This window comes from Symphalangus syndactylus, chromosome 5 (genome assembly GCF_028878055.3).
Source record: "Symphalangus syndactylus isolate Jambi chromosome 5, NHGRI_mSymSyn1-v2.1_pri, whole genome shotgun sequence".
NCBI lineage: Eukaryota > Metazoa > Chordata > Mammalia > Primates > Hylobatidae > Symphalangus > Symphalangus syndactylus.
In genome coordinates this window covers 129,575,471-129,593,376 of record NC_072427.2, presented here as the reverse complement: position 1 = coordinate 129,593,376, position 17,906 = coordinate 129,575,471, and the positions used below count along the sequence as shown (strand labels likewise).

General features: G+C 40.2%; 1 protein-coding gene across 3 annotated transcripts in view; it reads right to left on the bottom strand.

The window, feature by feature from the left end:
* UBR1 (ubiquitin protein ligase E3 component n-recognin 1) overlaps nucleotides 1-17,906 on the bottom strand; it is a 177,901-nt gene that overhangs the window by 137,239 nt on the left and 22,756 nt on the right. For all 3 annotated transcript variants that reach the window (XR_008657797.2, XM_063639551.1, XM_055278900.2), the window contains one exon: nucleotides 67-323. Coding sequence is in view for 2 of the 3 variants with exons in the window: in XM_063639551.1 (XP_063495621.1) it covers nucleotides 67-323 (257 nt within the window). In the remaining variant the exon portion in view is untranslated. The remainder of the gene's footprint in view (nucleotides 1-66; nucleotides 324-17,906) is intronic.

Genomic DNA, 17,906 nt, shown 5'->3' with positions numbered 1-17,906 from the left:
GTTTAAAAAAAAAAAAAAAAAAGATTTTAATAATTATAATCAATCCCGTAAATTTCTAATTCTTACCTGCAAGAATAGGTTGTCTCTCCACTTTTGAAAACCTTCCCACAAAGCTGAAACGCTCCACTGTGCTTCAATTTCTCTAAGCAAATATCTGGATCTTCTCCAAATAAGTACCATTCCAGTGGAGTGAATATTGACATTTGTACACTTTCTTCCTGCTTTTCCAAGTCTGGGTCCATTTCAGCAAAGTAAATTTCTGGCACCAATTGTGCCAAATGATGCAAGAAAGCAGTATAAAAATCAACTTGCTGATCCCACCACTGAAAGAAAAGAAGATGAAAATTAGACTGACTTACAAGTTCCTTCTTAATCATCTAGAGGCACAAGTAATGACATAATTCTATAATTTCAAAGTAATTTACAATATATTTCATCTTTCACCAATACAGAGGGAAAGTGGGTGATTAAAAAAAATTAAGCTTGGAAATAAGCAACTGCTCACATACCACCAGTATCTGAAAAAAAAAAAAAAAAAGAAGAAGAAGAAGGAGTAGCTGTAGTAAGAATTATCCTGCCCTTCTGAAATGGCCAGTTCCTGCTATGTGAAGGTGGTTCTATTATCAGTCACAGGCTATACAGACAATGCATTCATCAAACACTTTGTTTTAGGAAACCAGAGTATTTAACTAGTGATCGAAATGAACATAGGCCAAAGTTTCGTAAACACAAAAAGCACTAACCATAAAAGGAAAAAAACTAGATAAATTGGACCTCAGCAAAAGTAAAACCTTCTGCTCTTTAAAAGAAACTGTTACAGATGGCTTATTTGCATGTGAAAATATGCTTACATTATTAGTCATTAGGGAAGCACAAATTAAAATGACAATGAGATACCCCTGCACAACCTAGTATAGCGGCTAAAATAAAAAACTGGCAATATCATATGCTAACTAGGCCAACAGTGCTTTCCCACCTATAGTCCCATCTCAGGAGGCTGAAGTGGGAGGACTGCTTGAGCCCAGGAGTTCAAGGCTGTGAGGCGTGCCTGTGAATAGCCACTGCACTTCAGCCTCAACAACACATAGGGAAACCCTGTCTCTTAAAAAACAAACAAAAGACAAAAACAAAAACAAAACACATATGACTCAAGGCATATCATTTAAAAACAATAACAAAAACGTATCCAAGGAGTTTTACAAGCTAATATAATTAGAATTAAGATTTTAGATAAGGTTCCATAACAGGTCATTAAGGAAAGTTACAGATATTTGTTTACATATAAGGCTTTTTTAGTTTGCACTAATGAACCTCAATATTCCATCCACAAATAAATTCAACATCAATATTCCATTCACAATGAAAACTTTATGGAAAATATGTTTACATTAGATATTACTATAGAAATTAGTCCATTCTTGCTGGGCGCGGTGGCTCACGCTTGTAATCCCAGCACTTTGGGAGGCCGAGGCGGGCGGATCACGAGGTCAGGAGATCGAGACCACGGTGAAACCCCGTCTCTACTAAAAATACAAAAAATTAGCCGGGCGTGGTGGCGGGCGCCTGTAGTCCCAGCTACTCGGAGAGGCTGAGGCAGGAGAATGGCGTGAACCCGGGAGGCGGAGCTTGCAGTGAGCCGAGATTGCGCCACTGCACTCCAGCCTGGGCGACAGAGCGAGACTCTGTCTCAAAAAAAAAAAAAAAAAAAAAAAAAAAGAAATTAGTCCATTCTCTAAAGGGCAATTTGTAGATAGTTATTAAAATTTTAGATTTACATATATTTTGACCCAGAAATGCCCATTCTAGGAATTTATTCCTCCAATAAACATGTAAAAAGAAAGTATTTTTTTTTTGCAGCATGACTATTTTTAATTGTCAAAGACTGGAAACAACCGAAATGTCCCAAAACAAGAGCTGAATAAATCATGGGACATTATAAAAAAGGAGAGGGCACAGATCTATGTCCTGATATGGAACATAAAGCAAAAGGTTCAGAACAGTGAGTATAATGTGCTACCATTTATTACTGGGAGAAGGGAGGAAAAGAAAAAAAAAGAGGTGAAGGAGATGTATCTGTATATGTTTATATTTGAATACAAAAATCTCTGAAAGGATTCAAAATAAACTGTTAGCAGTAGAAAGAGCCTGGGAAAGACTTAGCGTTCACTGTGTTAACTTTTTTACTGTTTTAATTTTTTACTGTATATACACATTATCTATTTGAAATCATTTAAAAACTTTTTCAATCCTATACATTTCATGTACAGTTATTCATAACAGCAAAAAATTAAAAACCTGAATGTCCGTGAAGACAGGGTAATAATCTGTCATTTAGCCATACTTGTCCAAGTGTGAAAATATATATACATCCACCAGATGTGCGCTATTTAACATCACTTGTAACTGAAAAGATGAAGTCCACCTAAATGTCTATCAATAAAGGTATATCCACTGTGGTATAGTCATACCACTCAATGCAGTCAGAATGTCATAAATACTGTTAAGTGGAAAAAGAAGCTTTAAATATAATTTCATTTTTGTAAAAAGTAAAAAATTATATATACTTTTAAAATTTCAACACATTTGGGTTTTCTTTCTTTTTTTTTTTTTTTTTTTTTGAGATGAAATTTTGCTCTTGTCATCCAGGCTGGAGTGCCATGGCACGATCTCAGCTCACTGCAACCTCTACCTTCTGGGTTCAAGCGATTTTCCTGCCTCAGCCTCCTAAGTAGCTGGGTTTTCTAATTTAATACATGTGGAGGCACATCTCTGCCTATGCTTCCCTAAACATAGACTAAGGTTCTGGAAGGAGAAACAACAAACTATTAGTAATGGCTACACAGAGGGAAGGAACTGGGGAAAAGAATTAGGGATTGTCACATTTTTACTTTCAACAATGTTACATTGTTTGACTTTGTTAGACAAGTGTCAATACTTTTGCAACTAACAAAAAAAAAACTTCTAAAAAATCTACATGAGGACTGGTGCACATGGTGGCTCATGCCTGTAATCCCAGCACTTTGGGAGGCCGAGGCGGGCGGATCACTTGAGGTCAGGAGTTCGAGACCAGCCTGCCCAACATGCTGAAACCTCATCTCTACTAAAAATACAAAAATTGGCCAGGCATGGTGGCATGCACCTGTAATCCCAGCTACTCGGGAGTCTGAGGCATGAGAATTGCTTGAACCCGAGAGGCAGAAGTTGCAGTGAGCTGAGATCACGTCACTGTACTCCAGCCTTGGCGACAGAGTGAGACTCCATCTCAAAAAACAACAACAACAACAACAATAAACTACATGAGATAATACGCCCATTTAAAAATGATGCTGGCCAGGTGTGGTGGCTCATCCCTGTAATCCCAGCACTTTGGGAGGCTGAGGAGGGCGGATTACGAGGTCAGATCAAGACCATCCTCACTAACATGGTGAAACCCCGTCTCTACTAAAAATACAAAACAAAATTAGCCGAGTATGGTGGCGGGCGCCTGTAGTCCCAGCTACTCCGGAGGCTGAGGCAGGAGAATGGCGTGAACCCAGGAGGCGGAGCTTGCAGTGAGCTGAGATTGTGCCACTGCACTCCAGCCTGGGCGACAGAGCGAGACTCCAACTCAACCAAAAATAAATAAATAAATAAATAATGATGCCAAATGGTCTCAAAGTATCTCCAATGGGAAAGACAGTAACAGAGAGAAAGACACCACAACATTATTGTATTATGCTTTTTTTCTTTTTAATAGAGAAGGGTTCTCACCTAGGTTGGTCCTGGTTCAAGCAATCCTCCCCACCTCCCAAGGACATGGATCTGACTGGGACTACAGCCTCATGCCACAGCACCTGGCTGACTTTTGTGTTATTTTTGCCCATAATGTATAATCTAATTCCAATCATGAGAAAATATCATACAAACCCAAAATGAGGGACATTCCATACAATAACTGCAAAGTACACTAAAAGTGTTAAGGTCATGAAAACAAGGAAAGATCAAGACATTGTTATAGACTGGAGACAAGAGAGAGACAACTAAATGTAACTGGGATCCTGGGTGTGATCCTAGAACAGAAAAAGCACATTCGTGGGAAAACTGGTGAAATGCAAATCAGATCTGTAGTTAGTATTAATATTAATTTCCTGTCCTTGATAATTATACTATGGTTATGTAAAATGTTAACATTACAGGAAACAGGAAGAGGGAGGTAAAAGAACTGTGCTACAATTTATGCAACTTTTTTTATAGTCTAAGATTAAAACAAAAAAATGATGCTGAAGAGGTTTATTTACTAATATGGAAAGGCATTAATAACAAACAGTTCAGTAAAGTAGGTTACAAAGCAGTATATATAAAATCTCAATTTGGTTAAATATTATATTTACATTTACATAGAGAAAAATCATGAGGATTATTTAACAAAATGTTAACAGAAATGTGTGGTGTGATTTTAGCATATTTTCATGGAATTCATTACTCTGCTTATCTGATGAGTAATATCCTTACAGTGAGTCCATATTTTGGAAGTAATTTTATAATTTTAAAATTAAAATTTATTTTACTAATACCTTTTAAAAATAAATATACCTTCCAGTATTCCTACTCCAACTTTTCTGGGGTACTCATACACAAACAACTTTTCTCTACATACCTGGCAACAACTACAACTAACATGGAGATAATATCTAATGTTCTATGTTATACCTAAGGTTCTTTTCATCAACAGCACTAAATGAAAAAACAAAACAAAACAAAAAAACAAAAAACCTTACTGTTCTAATTATAGGAGGCATAGAACTAGCTCTTTTCAATTTCTCTTGTTAAGAGTACAAGAAATTTGAGAGTAAAAAGAGTACAAGCCCCTCACATTTTATAGATGAGAAAGCTGAATCACAGGGAAGTAAACTGACTTGTCCAAAAATCATCAAATAACCAGTTGGTATCAATGTCAGGAACAGAACTAGGTATCCTAAGTCCTAAAGTTCAGTGCCCATTCTACTAAACCAAACATAAATATACAGTTTTTATTTTATTTATTTATTTATTTATATATTTTTTTGAGGTGGAGTTTCGCTCTTCTTGCCCAGGCTGGAGTGCAATGGCACGATCTCGGCTCATGCAACCTCCGCCTCCTGGGTTCAAGCAATTCTCCTGCCTCAGCCTCCTGAGTAGCTGGGATTACAGGAACGTGCCACCACGCCTGGCTAATTTTGTATTTTTAATAGAGACGGGGTTTTTCCATGTTGGTCAGGCTGGTCTTGAACTCCCGGCCTCAGGTGATCTGCCCACCTCGGCTTCCCAAAGTGCTGGGATTACAGGCGTGAGCCACTGTGTCTGGCCAAATATAAACTTTTAAAATCTACCTTTACTGGCTTGTTCAATTTCACATTATAGGTTGGGCATCCCACACCCAAAAATCAGAAACCAAGACACTCAAAGGAAATGCTCACTGTAACATTTTGGATTTTAGATTTTCGGATTTGGAATGTTCAGCCAGTATAATACAAATATTCCAAAATCTCAAAAAATCCAAATTCCAAAACACAAGGGATACTCAACCAGTAATGGTAAAACAAAACAATAAAGTTTTGCCTTCTTAATTTTTGCTTTAACTATTGCCTTCTTTGTAATTACAACTACAAATGAAGCCTCTTAGCTAACAACTACCGAACATAACTGAAGGCTACTAAATATTCTTAAATTATATCTGTCATCACATGCTTTATCATGAATAATTGATATTTTAAAACATCATGGCTGGGCATGGTGGCTGTAATCCCAGCACTATGGGAGGCCGAGGTGGGTGGATCACTTGAGCTCAGGAGTTTGAGACCAGCCTAGGCAACATGGCGAAACCCCGTCTCTACTAAAAATACAAAAATCAGCCGGGTGTGGTGGTGCACACCTGTAATCCCAGCTACTCAGGAGGCTGAGGCAGGAGAATCACTTGAACCCGGCAGGTGGAGGTTGCAGTGAGCTGAGATCATGCCACTGCACACCATCTCAAAAAAAAAAACAACAAAAAAAAATTAGCCAGACATGGTGGCACATACCTGTGGTCCCAGCTACTCGGGAGGCTGAGGTGGGAGAATTGCTTGAGTCAGAGAGGGAGAGGTTGCAGTGTGCGGAGATCATGCCACTGCACACCATCTCAAAAAAAAAACAAACAAAAAAAATTAGCCAGACATGGTGACACATACCTGTGGTCCCAGCTATTCGGGAGGCTGAGGTGGGAGAATTGCTTGAGTCAGAGAGGGAGAGGTTGCAGTGAGTGGAGATCATGCCACTGCACTCCAGCCTGGGCAACAGAGTGAGATTCATCTCAAAAAACAAAACAAATTATACTCTTGGCTGATTTGGGCAGAATGTCTGGGTGCTGATGCCTTAAATACCCTCTCCATCAGTCTCACTACTAGCTCTCTGTCCCTCCACCCCCACACCAACTTATTTATCCCTCAAGGCCCAGCTCAAGGCCAACCTTAGTGAATCCTTCACTGATCAGCCCAAGAAAATTTTTCTTCTGTTAATTCTAATATAGCATTTGAAGGTGGTACTCATTCTGTACTTATACCACTGGCTGATACCATTAATTACCTTTAAATGTGTACATCTAGCCTCTTCAATTAGAATGTAAGCTCCCTGAGAGGAACTTTGCCCTTCAAATCCCTGTATCCTATAGGCCTAGCACAAGTACACAATAAAAGTTATCAGTTAATTGCTAAATGCTACACATTTCTTGCCAGAGAAAACAAAGCAAATTTTGATAACATTAAGCCTTCTATAACTTTGTGTATAGAATTCTTTTTTTTTTTTTTTTTTTTAAGACAGAGTCTTTCTCTGTCGCCAGGCTGGAATGCAGTGGCACAATCTCGGCTCACTGCAACCTCCGCCTCCTAGGTTTAAGCGATTCTCCTGCCTCAGCCTCCCAAGTAGCTGGGACTACGGGCGCGTGCCACCCCAACCAGCTAATTTTTGTATTTTTAGTAGAAACGGGGTTTCACCATGTTGGCCAGGGTGGTCTCAATCTCTTGACCTTGTGATCCGCCTGCCTCGGCCTCCCAAAGTGCTGGGATTACAGGCGTGAGCCACGGCGCCCAACCTAGAATTTTTGTAGGAAATAAAGTTCAGTTACACTCTTCACAAAAATGTTTTCCATTATTGCCAAACTGTGGAAAATTTTTTTCAACTAAAATAGGTTTGATTTTTTGCCTTTGGTTGGTTGTTTTTAAATTTTTCCTCCATTTTCAACAGGAATAAAATTAAGAATTTTTAAGTACCAAGTCCAGGGGAAAAAAAATAACTGTTTGGAATTAAACGAAAGCTTTCCTAACTGACTATTCTGTAAAAAACAAGTTCTTAACAAGTTCTCAACATTAAAATTCCCAAACATTCCAAACATTTCCCTCATCCCCAAGGAGACTAGAGATATGTTTTCAACTCTGACCCAAGGGCTTAGACGCCTGTTTGGGAACATCATTCCGAAAAAGGAACTTACTTAAGTAGATTATTTTGTTTAAACCACAATTTGACCTTCCTTAAACAACTGCTAGACATCTACAGAGCCTTTAGAACCCTGTAATTGTTTTTCTAATTCTTCTTTTTAAAGTAACAAAACCTGGAGGTGCTACCATTTTTCACAGCCACTATGGATTAGTAATAATTAGAGCATCTCTAGGTACCAAAAATCTTTGATTATACAATGTTTTCTTCTAATATTATTCTACAGACTCAAAGGTTTACCGCAACCAGGCACAATGGCTCATGCCTATAACCCTAGCCCTTTGGGAGGCCAAGGCGGGCAGATCACTGGAGCCCAGAAGTTCAAGACCAGCGTAGGCAACATGGTAAAACTCCATCTCTACAAAAAAAAACAAAAATTAGCTGGGCATGGTAGCATGAGCCTGTAGTCCCAGGTACTCAGGCTGGGTACCTGAGTGGGAGGATCACCTGAGCCCAGGAGGCTGAGGCTGCAGCAAGCCCTGATCATGCCACTGCACTTCAGCGTGGGGAACAGAGTGAGGCTCTGACTCAAAAAAAAAAAAAAAAAAAAAAAAAAGCAAGCTCATAACTAAGCTAAAATCTACCTTCCTGTAACTTTTATCCTGTTACTGAAATAAACCAATATAATTCACTCTGCTTTTTCATCAGTCTTTTCAAATAAATGAAGATAACTATTATGTCTCTCATTTCTAGTCTCTTCATTTCATGGCTAAACTGAAACAAAGAGAATAAAGAAAGTTGGCCAGCCCTAAAGACATGGTATCCTGACCACTCTCCAAGTTGATTACCCTTATGAAACTGCACAACATGCTTCCATAAAGAGGAACAGGACTATTTATTACCTTCCTTATCCTGAGCACTAAACTGCTTCAAAAGATCACATTCTGAAAAGGTGCGGTGGCTCAGCCAGTAATCCCAACACTTTGGGAGGCTGAGGCGGGCGGATTACTTGAGGTCAGGAGTTCGAGACCAGCCTGGCCGACATGATGAAACTCCATCTCTACTAAAAATACAAAAAAATTAGCCGGGTGTGGTGGTGCATGCCTGTAGTCCCAGCTCGGGAGGCTGAGGCAGGAGAATCGCTTGAACCTGGGAGGCAGAGGTTGCAGTGAGCTGAGATCGCACCACCACACTCCAGCCTGGACGACAGAGTGAAACTCCATCTCAAAAAAAAAGCAAACAAACAAACAAACAATAAAAACATCACATTCTCACATTCCTTTTTTCTTTTTAAATTTTTTCCTATTTCTTTTTTTTATTTTCCTTTTTATATATATTTTAAATCCTCTTTTTCCTAGCTCCTGCAAGCAGAGCATTCTTTGGCTGCCACATCACATGACTTGGTGAAAGTGCAGACAACTAAAACCCTTAGATCAATCACATGTAAGAGACCTAGTCCTATACCAAATGAACCTAGATATAAGGCTTTACTTTCATCACAATTAAGTTAGTTTTGACACAATATTCAGCTATATAGGATTTATTCTTTACTTGTTATCCCTACCAGCCTTGTGCTGTCTGTAAATATGATAAGTCGTCTATGTCTTTACGGCATTGATAAAATAAGCCAGAGTCAAATATAGAGCCACATGACGAACAAGTCCACTCTCTTTTCTTTCCTGTTGAGATAACGTGTAAGCATGCTGTCAGAATTTGGTTTTTGAAAACATTTTGTCCCTCCTAAGGGACAAATTCTCTTTCTCCTATTTGTTGTTCTCTTTTTCGCCTCTGTCATAGGTCATGCCCCAATTTTCTAGGCTTTCCTTGACGTATCTGGATAAGTAAAATCTGCTTTCATAAACTCTGAGGTATCTATTTCATATTCTCTTTCTGCTGTATGGAATATATATATCTGCAAACCAACTAAAATCCTCTCTTAAATTACAAGGCAGAACATGTGTGTATTTTTAAAAAATTGATAAATTAACAGACTTTCCCTCCAGTGGCTAAAGTCATTTCTAGCTTACCCATAAATACCAAAACTTCAAAGGCATTTTAAAAGGTAGTCCATAAAGACATTAAGTAGTTATAGCTTCACTCCTCCAAACAAGTCAAACAGACTTTGTTCTGAAGAGTGGCATTAAGTACTATTAGAGAGAGAATTATATTCAAGTGAGTAACAGTAGACTCCATTCTGGACAGGGTCTGTGTCATTCCTGGGCAGCAAGTGGGCACTTAGGAAAGTGCACTAACTCTACTGGAGTCTTATCAGTAACGTTTATTTACGACAGCATATTTCCATAAGCACTCAGATTAGTATTAGAGTGGCAACATTAAAAACAAAAAAAGGCTGTACTAAATGCTTTAAAAAAACTAAGCTCATCAACTATGGTTTATTCAAGAGGAAGCATATTAACTGAAAATATCTTGAAAGAACATATAGGCGGTCATAGTAAATCACCTGGCATTAGAGGTCTTAATATTTTGTTAGGTCATCTGAGGCAAGGGGTTAAAAGCTTAAGGAAAATTATTTCACAGAGCACAGCATATGCTTAATACCTTTACAGAAATGGATAAAGTGGCAGCAAGGGAACTCCGAGGTAACCCTCAAAGTCAGCATCCAAAGAAAGGATGGGCAAGATACAGGCATACCTCAGACATTTCGGGTTCAGTTTAAGACTACCACAATAGAGTGAACATAAAGTGAGTCGCACAAATTTTTTTGGTTTCCCAATGCACATGAAAGTTATGTTTATACTACACTATACAAAGAGTGCAATAGTATGAAGTCTTTAAAAATGTACTTAATGTTAAAATACTGCTAAAAAATGCTAATGATCATCTGAGTCTTTAGAAAGTTGTCATCTTTTTGCTGATAGGGGGGTCTTCCCTCAATATTAATGGCTGACTGATTAGGTTGGTGATTGCTAAACGTGGGGATGGCTATGGCAATTTCTTTTCTTTTTTTTTTTTTTTCTGAGACAGAGTCTCACTCTATCCCCCAGGCTGGAGTGCAGTGGCACGATCTGGGCTCACTGCAATCTCCGCCTCCTGGGTTGAAGAAATTCTCCTGCTTCAGTCTCCTGAGTAGCTGGGATTACAGGCGCCTGGCTCATTTTTGTATTTTTGGTAGAGATGAGGTTTCACCATGTTGGTCAGGCTGGTCTCAAACTCCTGACCTTAGGCAATCCGCCCACCTCGGCCTCCCAAAGTGCTGGGATTACAGCCGTGAGCCACCGCGCCCAGCCAGGCAATTTCTTAAAATAAGACAACCATGAAGTCTGCCACATTGATTGACCTTTTCACGAAAGATTTCTCTGTAGCATGTGATAGCATGTTACCAACGGCAGAACTTCTTTCAAAACTGGAGTCAATCCTTGCCAACTCTGCGGCTGCTTTATCAATTATGTTTATGGAATATTCTAAATCCTTTGTTCTTATTTAAACAATGTTCACTGCATCTTCACCAAAAGTAGATTCCATCTCAAGAAACCACTTTCTCTGCTCATCCAGAAGAAGCAATTCCTCATCCATTAAGTTTTATCATGGGTTTGCAGCAATTCAGTCATAACTTCAACCTCCACTTCTAATTCTAGTTCTTTTGTTATTTCTACCACATCTGCAGTTACTTCCTCTACTAAAGTCTTGAACCTCTCAAAGTCATCCATGAGGGCTGGAATCAACTTCTTCCAAACTCCTGTTCATGTTGATATTTTGACCTCCTCCCACAAACCATGAATGTTCCTAATGGCATCTAGAATGCTGAATCCTTTCCAAAAGTGTTTCAATTGACTTTGCCCACATCTATCAGAGGAATCATAATTTATGAAAGCTATAGTTTTATGAAATGTGTTTCTTAAATAGTAAGAGTTGAAAGTTGCAATTATTCCTTGATCCATGGGCTACAGAATGGATGTTGTGTTAGCAGGCATGAAAATAACATTTATCTCCTTGTCTATCTCCATCAGAGCTTTTGGGTGACCAAATGTATTGTCAATGAGCAGTAATATTTTGAAAAGAATCTTTTTTTCTCTGCAGTTCTCTACAGTGGACTTAAAATATTCAGTAAATCATTTTATAACAGATGTGCTGTCATCCAGGCTTTCTAGTTCCATTTATTCAACATACGCAGAGTAGCATAATTCTTAAGGATTCTTGGATTTTCTGAATGGTAAATGGAAACTGGCTTCAACTTAAAATTACCAGCTGCATTAGCTGCTAGCAAGAGAGTCAGCCTGTCCTTTGAAGCCAGGCATTGACTTCTCTCTAGCTATGAAAGCTCTAGACGGTATCTTCTTCCAACAGAAGCCTGTTTCACTTACATGGAAAATCTGTTTAGTGTAGCCACCTTCATCAATTATCTTAGCTAGATCTTCTGGATAACTTGCTGCAGCTTCTCCATCAATCAGTACTTACTGCTTCATGCTGCACTTTTATGTTGTGGAGATGGCTTCTTTCCTTAAACCTCATGAACCAACCTCTGCCAGCTTCCAACTTTTGTTCTGCAGCTTCCTCACTTCTCTCAGCCTTCAGAGAACTGAAGAGAGTGAGGGCATTGCTCTTCGATTAGGCTTTGCCTTAAGGGAATATTGTGGCTGGTTCAATCTTCTATCCAGAGCACTAAAACTTTTTCCACATCATCAGTAAGGCTGTTTCACTTTCTTATTATTTGTCTGTTCACTAGAGCAGTACTTTTAATTTCCTTCAAGAACTTTTCCTTTGCATTCACAACTTGGCTCACTGCTTGGCACAAGAGGCATAACTCTTGGCCTATGTCAGCTTTCAACAGCCTTCCTCACTAAGCTTCATCATTTCTAGCTTTTGATTTAAACTGAGAAATGTTGAACTTTCCTTTTCACTAGAATACTTAGAGGCCATTGTAGGGTTAACTGGCTTAATTTTAGTATTGTCCCATCCTAGGGTATAGGGATGCCCAAGGAGACGGAGAGAGATGGGCAAGTAGCTGGTCAGTGGGGCAGTCAGAACAAACACATTTTTTTATTACGTTTGCTGTCTTTTATGGATGTGGTTCATGGCACCCCAAAACAATTGCAATAGTAACATCAAAGGTCACTGATCACAGATCATCATAACAGATATAATAATGAAAAAGTTGGAAATATTGTGAGAATTACCAAAATGTGACACAATGACACGAAGTGAGCACACAATGTTGAAAAAATGGCACTGAAAGGCTTCCTTGAGACAGGGTTGCCATAGACTTTCAATTTGTAAAGAACTGATTATCTACAAAGCACAATAATGAAGCTCAATAAAATAAGGTATACCTGTATTTCACTGATTCATCTGTATCACTGATTTATAAAAGTATCTATCCAGACACACTCTTTGTGCAGTACTGAGGACAAAAACCTTTTCATTTGCAAGATAATGTTTGGTATTATAAGAAGTCAGTTTCCAGCACTAGCACATCTACATTAAGTTACTGTTCCTTCCCTAGACTCTTAGTTAGTGGGGCTGAATCAGTCATTTTGACTTAGGGTTTTAGAACTCAATTTCACATCTAATTCTATAGAATCTGGCATTAAAAAATCAAAATTTCCCTAACTCCCCAAAATAGAAATTATGAGATGGTGAAAAAACAAAAGCCATTAGGTCTTGCTAAGATCTGGTGACATGCTAAGATCTGGTGACAAAGTACTTCAGTTAGGACTCAAAAGACCTACATTTTCATCAGTTTTCCCACTCAGAGTGTGTCCTTACTACACAAAACTGTCCTCTGGCCTAAAACAATATAGATTCAAATTTCTAAGGAAAATCATCTCCAATTAAAATCACATATAACTCCTCACTTCTATTTTGAGGTCAAGAGATTACATTATATTTTAAAGATCCCCTATAGCCCAGGCATGGTGGCTCATACCTGTAATCCCAGCACTTTGGGAGGCTGAGGCGGGTGGATCACCTGAGGTCAGGAGTTTGAGACCAGCCCGGTCAACATGGCAAAATCCCGTCTCTACTAAAAATACAAAAATTAGCTGGGCATGGTGGTGCACACCTGTAATCCCAGCTACTCGGGAGGCTGAGGCAAGAGAATTGCTTGAACCCGGGAGGCTGAGGTTTCAGTGAGCCAAGATTGTGCCACTGCACTCCAGCCTGGGTGACGTCTCCAAAAAAACAAACAAAAAAAAGTTCCCCGATAGATATGAGATTATGGGTACATTTTTCTTTGATTTCCATAATGATTATTGCATAAGCATAACAATATTAAATTTTTAAAAAATCCTCTCATTTGAGCAGGAGACAAGTTTGGGAAATAACAGAAATATTCTATAACCTGATTCGGTGGTAGTCACACAAGTATACACATTTGTTAAAATTTATCCAAGAAACGCCTTAAATGGGTACATTTTATTGTATGTAAATTATATCTCAACAATGTTAGTATCTCTTAACATTCTCAGCTTCTACTACCTCTACCTCCTGCCTCGGTGTCTTCTCATTCATTCATTCATTCATGCATTCAATAAAAACTTTGAAGCAATGTGCTAGAAACTAGAGATACAGCTGTGAACAAGAAACAGTTCAGGCCTTCAAGAACTTCACTGTCTAGAAGGAAAGACACAAAGTAAACAGATAACGTAGAGTACAGCCTGAGACACGCTACATAAAACAGGAGTATGGAAAGGGTGCTATAGCAACACATAAGAGGTGCCTCTTTTTTTTTTTTTTTTTTTAGACGGAGTCTCACTCTGTCGCCCAGACTGGAGTGCAGTGGTGTGATCTCAGCTCACTGCAAGCTCCGCCTCCCAGGTTCACGCCATTCTCCTGCCTCAGCCTCCTGAGTAGCTGGGACTACAGGTGCCCGCCATCATGCCCGGCTAATTTTTTGTATTTTTAGTCGAGAAGGGGTTTCACCATGTTAGCCAGGATGATCTCGATCTCCTGACCTCATAATCCACCGACCTCAGCCTCCCAAAGTGCTGGGATTACAGGCGTGAGCCACCACACCAGGCCAAGAGGTGCCTTTAACCTGGCTCTAACATCACAAAAACTTGATGTGCCCCCATGTCCTCAAATTCTAAAATGCCCCTTTCTGACCACAAAGTTCAGTCCTGCTACTTATGTCAACCTCATGCCCTTTAACACCTCAATCCCACCAATTCCCTCCAGATTTCCTGTTTTGGCTTTTATTACCTCCCTGTTCAGCCTGGGCTCCAAGGTTAGCCACTACCCTAACATGCCAGCTCATTCCCTCTTTTTTCCATCCACAACCTCCACCCACCAATCACTACTAATCTTACTACAATAAATCATTAATGTTGATCCTCAGTTATTCATTCATTTAAAAATATTTAAGTGTCTTCTGTGTCAATCACATATCAAGATACATCAATGTGGCCAGGCACGGTGGCTCATACCTGTAATCCCAGCACTTTGGGAGGCTGAGGCAGGTGGATCATGAGGTCAAGAGACCGAGACCATCCTGGCCAACACGGTGAAACCCAGTCTCTACCAAAAATACAAAAATTAGCTGGGCGTGGTGGCATGCCCCTGTAGTCCCAACTACTCAGGAGGCTGAGGCAGGAGAATCGCTTGAATCCGGGAGGCGGAGGTTGCAGTGAGCCGAGATCGCACCACGCACTCCAGCCTGGCGACAGAGCGAGACTCCGTCTCAAAAAAAAAAAGATTCATCAATGAACAAGTCACACATGATCCTTCCCTTCATGGAACTTACCTCTCCCTCTGGAGGAAGAAACAGACATTTCGCTAAGTAAATAAAGACAACACAGTAATTACAGATTGTAATAACTGAAATGTGAGAAATAAACAGGTTGCTTCGACAGAGAATAAGAGGAACCCATCTTTTAGACAGGGTGTGTGTTAAGAAAAAGCAGAAGAAGAACACTCTAAGAAAAGCAAACAGCACAGACCCTAAAGCAAAATACAGCTTGGGCTTGTACTAACAGGCCAGGATGAGTGAGGAGAATGTAATAGGAAATGAGGTGGAGATGTAGGGGCTGGACCAGGCAAAGTCTTGAAGGATTGTAATGAGTTTAGACTTTATTCTAAGTATAAGAGAAAGCCACTGAGGATTTAGGTAGGAGACTGCCATGATCTCATTTAATCTTTAAAAGATTACTCTGGTTGTTCTGTGCAGAATTGACAGGAAGAGGGCAACAGTGGAAGCAAAGAGACCAGTTAAGAAGTCACTGCAGTAGCCAAGACAACAGAGTGACTTGGACTACATGGGTGGAGACAGAATTATTTGGGTTCAAGAGCTATGATGGAGGTGTCATCTACTGAGACACGGATAACAAAACTCTTGATCTGCCTTTCTCTTTTCCTCTCCTAAAATCTTGTCTTTCCTCTCAATATATGACACAACCAAGGCCAGGCGCGATAGCTCACATCTGTAATCCCAGCAACTGGGGAGGCCGAGGTGGGTGGATCACTTGAGGTCAGGAGTTCGAGACCAGTCTGGCCAATATGGTGAAACCCCACCTCTACTAAAAATACAAAAAAACTGGCTGGGCACGGTGGCTCACGCCTATAATCCCAGCAATTTGGGAGGCTGAGGTGGGCGGATTGCCTGAGGTCAGGAGTTCAAGACCAACCTGGCCAACATGGTGAAACCCCTCTCTTTACTAAAAACACAAAAATTAACCAGGCGTGGTGGCAGGCACCTGTAATCCCAGCTACTTGGAAGGCTGAGGCAAGAGAATCGCTTGAACCCAGGAGGCGAGGTTTCAGTGAGCCAAGATCTCACCACTGCACTCTAGCCTGGGTGACAGAGACCTTGGCTCAAAAAAAAAAAAAAAAAGCCAGGCATGGTGGTGCATGCCTGTAATTCCAGCTACTCGGGAGGCTGAGGCAGGAGAATCACTTGAACTTGGGACACGGAGGTTGCAATGAGCCAAGATCATACCGCTGGAAACAACACAACTACCGCCATGAATGCTTAAACCAAAAACTGAGGATGCAGATGTCATCTATTCCTTCCCTTTTGCCTCATGCCTAATCTATCAGCAAGTCTTTCTGCTTCTTCCACACTTCTAAAATCTTTCTCACATTTATCCTCTTCACTCTATCTCCAAGGATAACCTTTCCAGTGCAAGCTACCATCAACTACAGCTTGGGTTACAGCAGCAACTTCTTAATTGCTCCCACTGTTTGAAACACCAGATATCCAAGTGAAGATGTCAAGTAGGCAGTTGGATTTATGATTCTGGAGTTCAGAAGTGAGATGACACAGAGATATAAATTTGGGAACTGAATACATACAGATGGTATTTAAAGTCACAGAACTGGGTGAAATCCCCTAGGTAGAGGTTATAAACAGGCAACAGAAAAGAGCTGAGTATCATGCCAAGAGGTATCTTCTGAAATTGACTTAAGGAAGAAAATTAGTTGAGGAAGACAGAAGGCAGAAGTTCTGGCAGACTACCTCACAACCCTCTTGATTCCCAATTTTTCTCAGTCCTCATTACCATGGACCCAATAAACCACCCTCTCCTCAAAACAATATCCCATGCCATCGCACTACTCTCACCTCCTACCTGCTTGCCTATTCTGTTTCCACGTTCTTACCTCGTTCTTCCATTTTCTACCCGTTTCAATCATTCCTGTTCTCTTTCTCTCATCATCTCTGTCTCACTCTCTCTTTTCCTCTGTGTGTGTGTCTATATATGCACACATTTTCCTCCTCAAAGATCTTATCTGGGCTGGGCATAGTGGCTCACGCCTGTAATCCCACCACTTTGGGAGGCCAAGGCAGATGGATCACTTCAGGTCAGGAGTTCGAGACCAGCCTGGCCATATGGCAAAACCCCGTCTCTACTAAAAATACAAAAATCAGCCGGGTGTGGTGGCACACACCTGTAATTCCAGCTACTTGGGAAGCTGAGGCACAAGAATTGCTTGAACCTGGGAGGTGGAGGTTATAGTGAGCCAAGATGGCGCCACTGTACTCCAGCCTGGGTGATGGAGTAGGACTCTGTCTTAAATAAATTAAATAAAACCCTGTCTCTACAAAATATGCAAAAAATTAACTCGGCATGGTGGCACATGCCTACATTCCCAGCTACTCAGGAGGTTGAGGTGGGAGGATCACCTGAGCCCAAGAGATTGAGGCTGCAGTGAGTTATGTTTGTGCCACTGCACTCCAGCCTGGGTGACAAAGCGAAACCCTGTCCCAAAACAAAAAAGATGTTACCTATTCCCACAACCTCAACTGTAAATTTACTGATAACTTCCAAATACCTAGCTAAGTGTTACTCAAAGTGTGGCCCATACACCACTATTACAGAATCAGCAGGACATGCTTGTGAAAATGCAGATTCTTGGACCTCACCTCAGACCTACAGTATCAGTTCCCCTGGTAATTGTTAAGCAATGGCTTTTATCAATGTCCACTAATTCATACGTATTATTTTATTTGAATTGCATGTGAGATAATGTTAGGAATACTACAGCCTTCATGCTTACTAACAGCAATATGAATGAAAAAGGATCTGCAG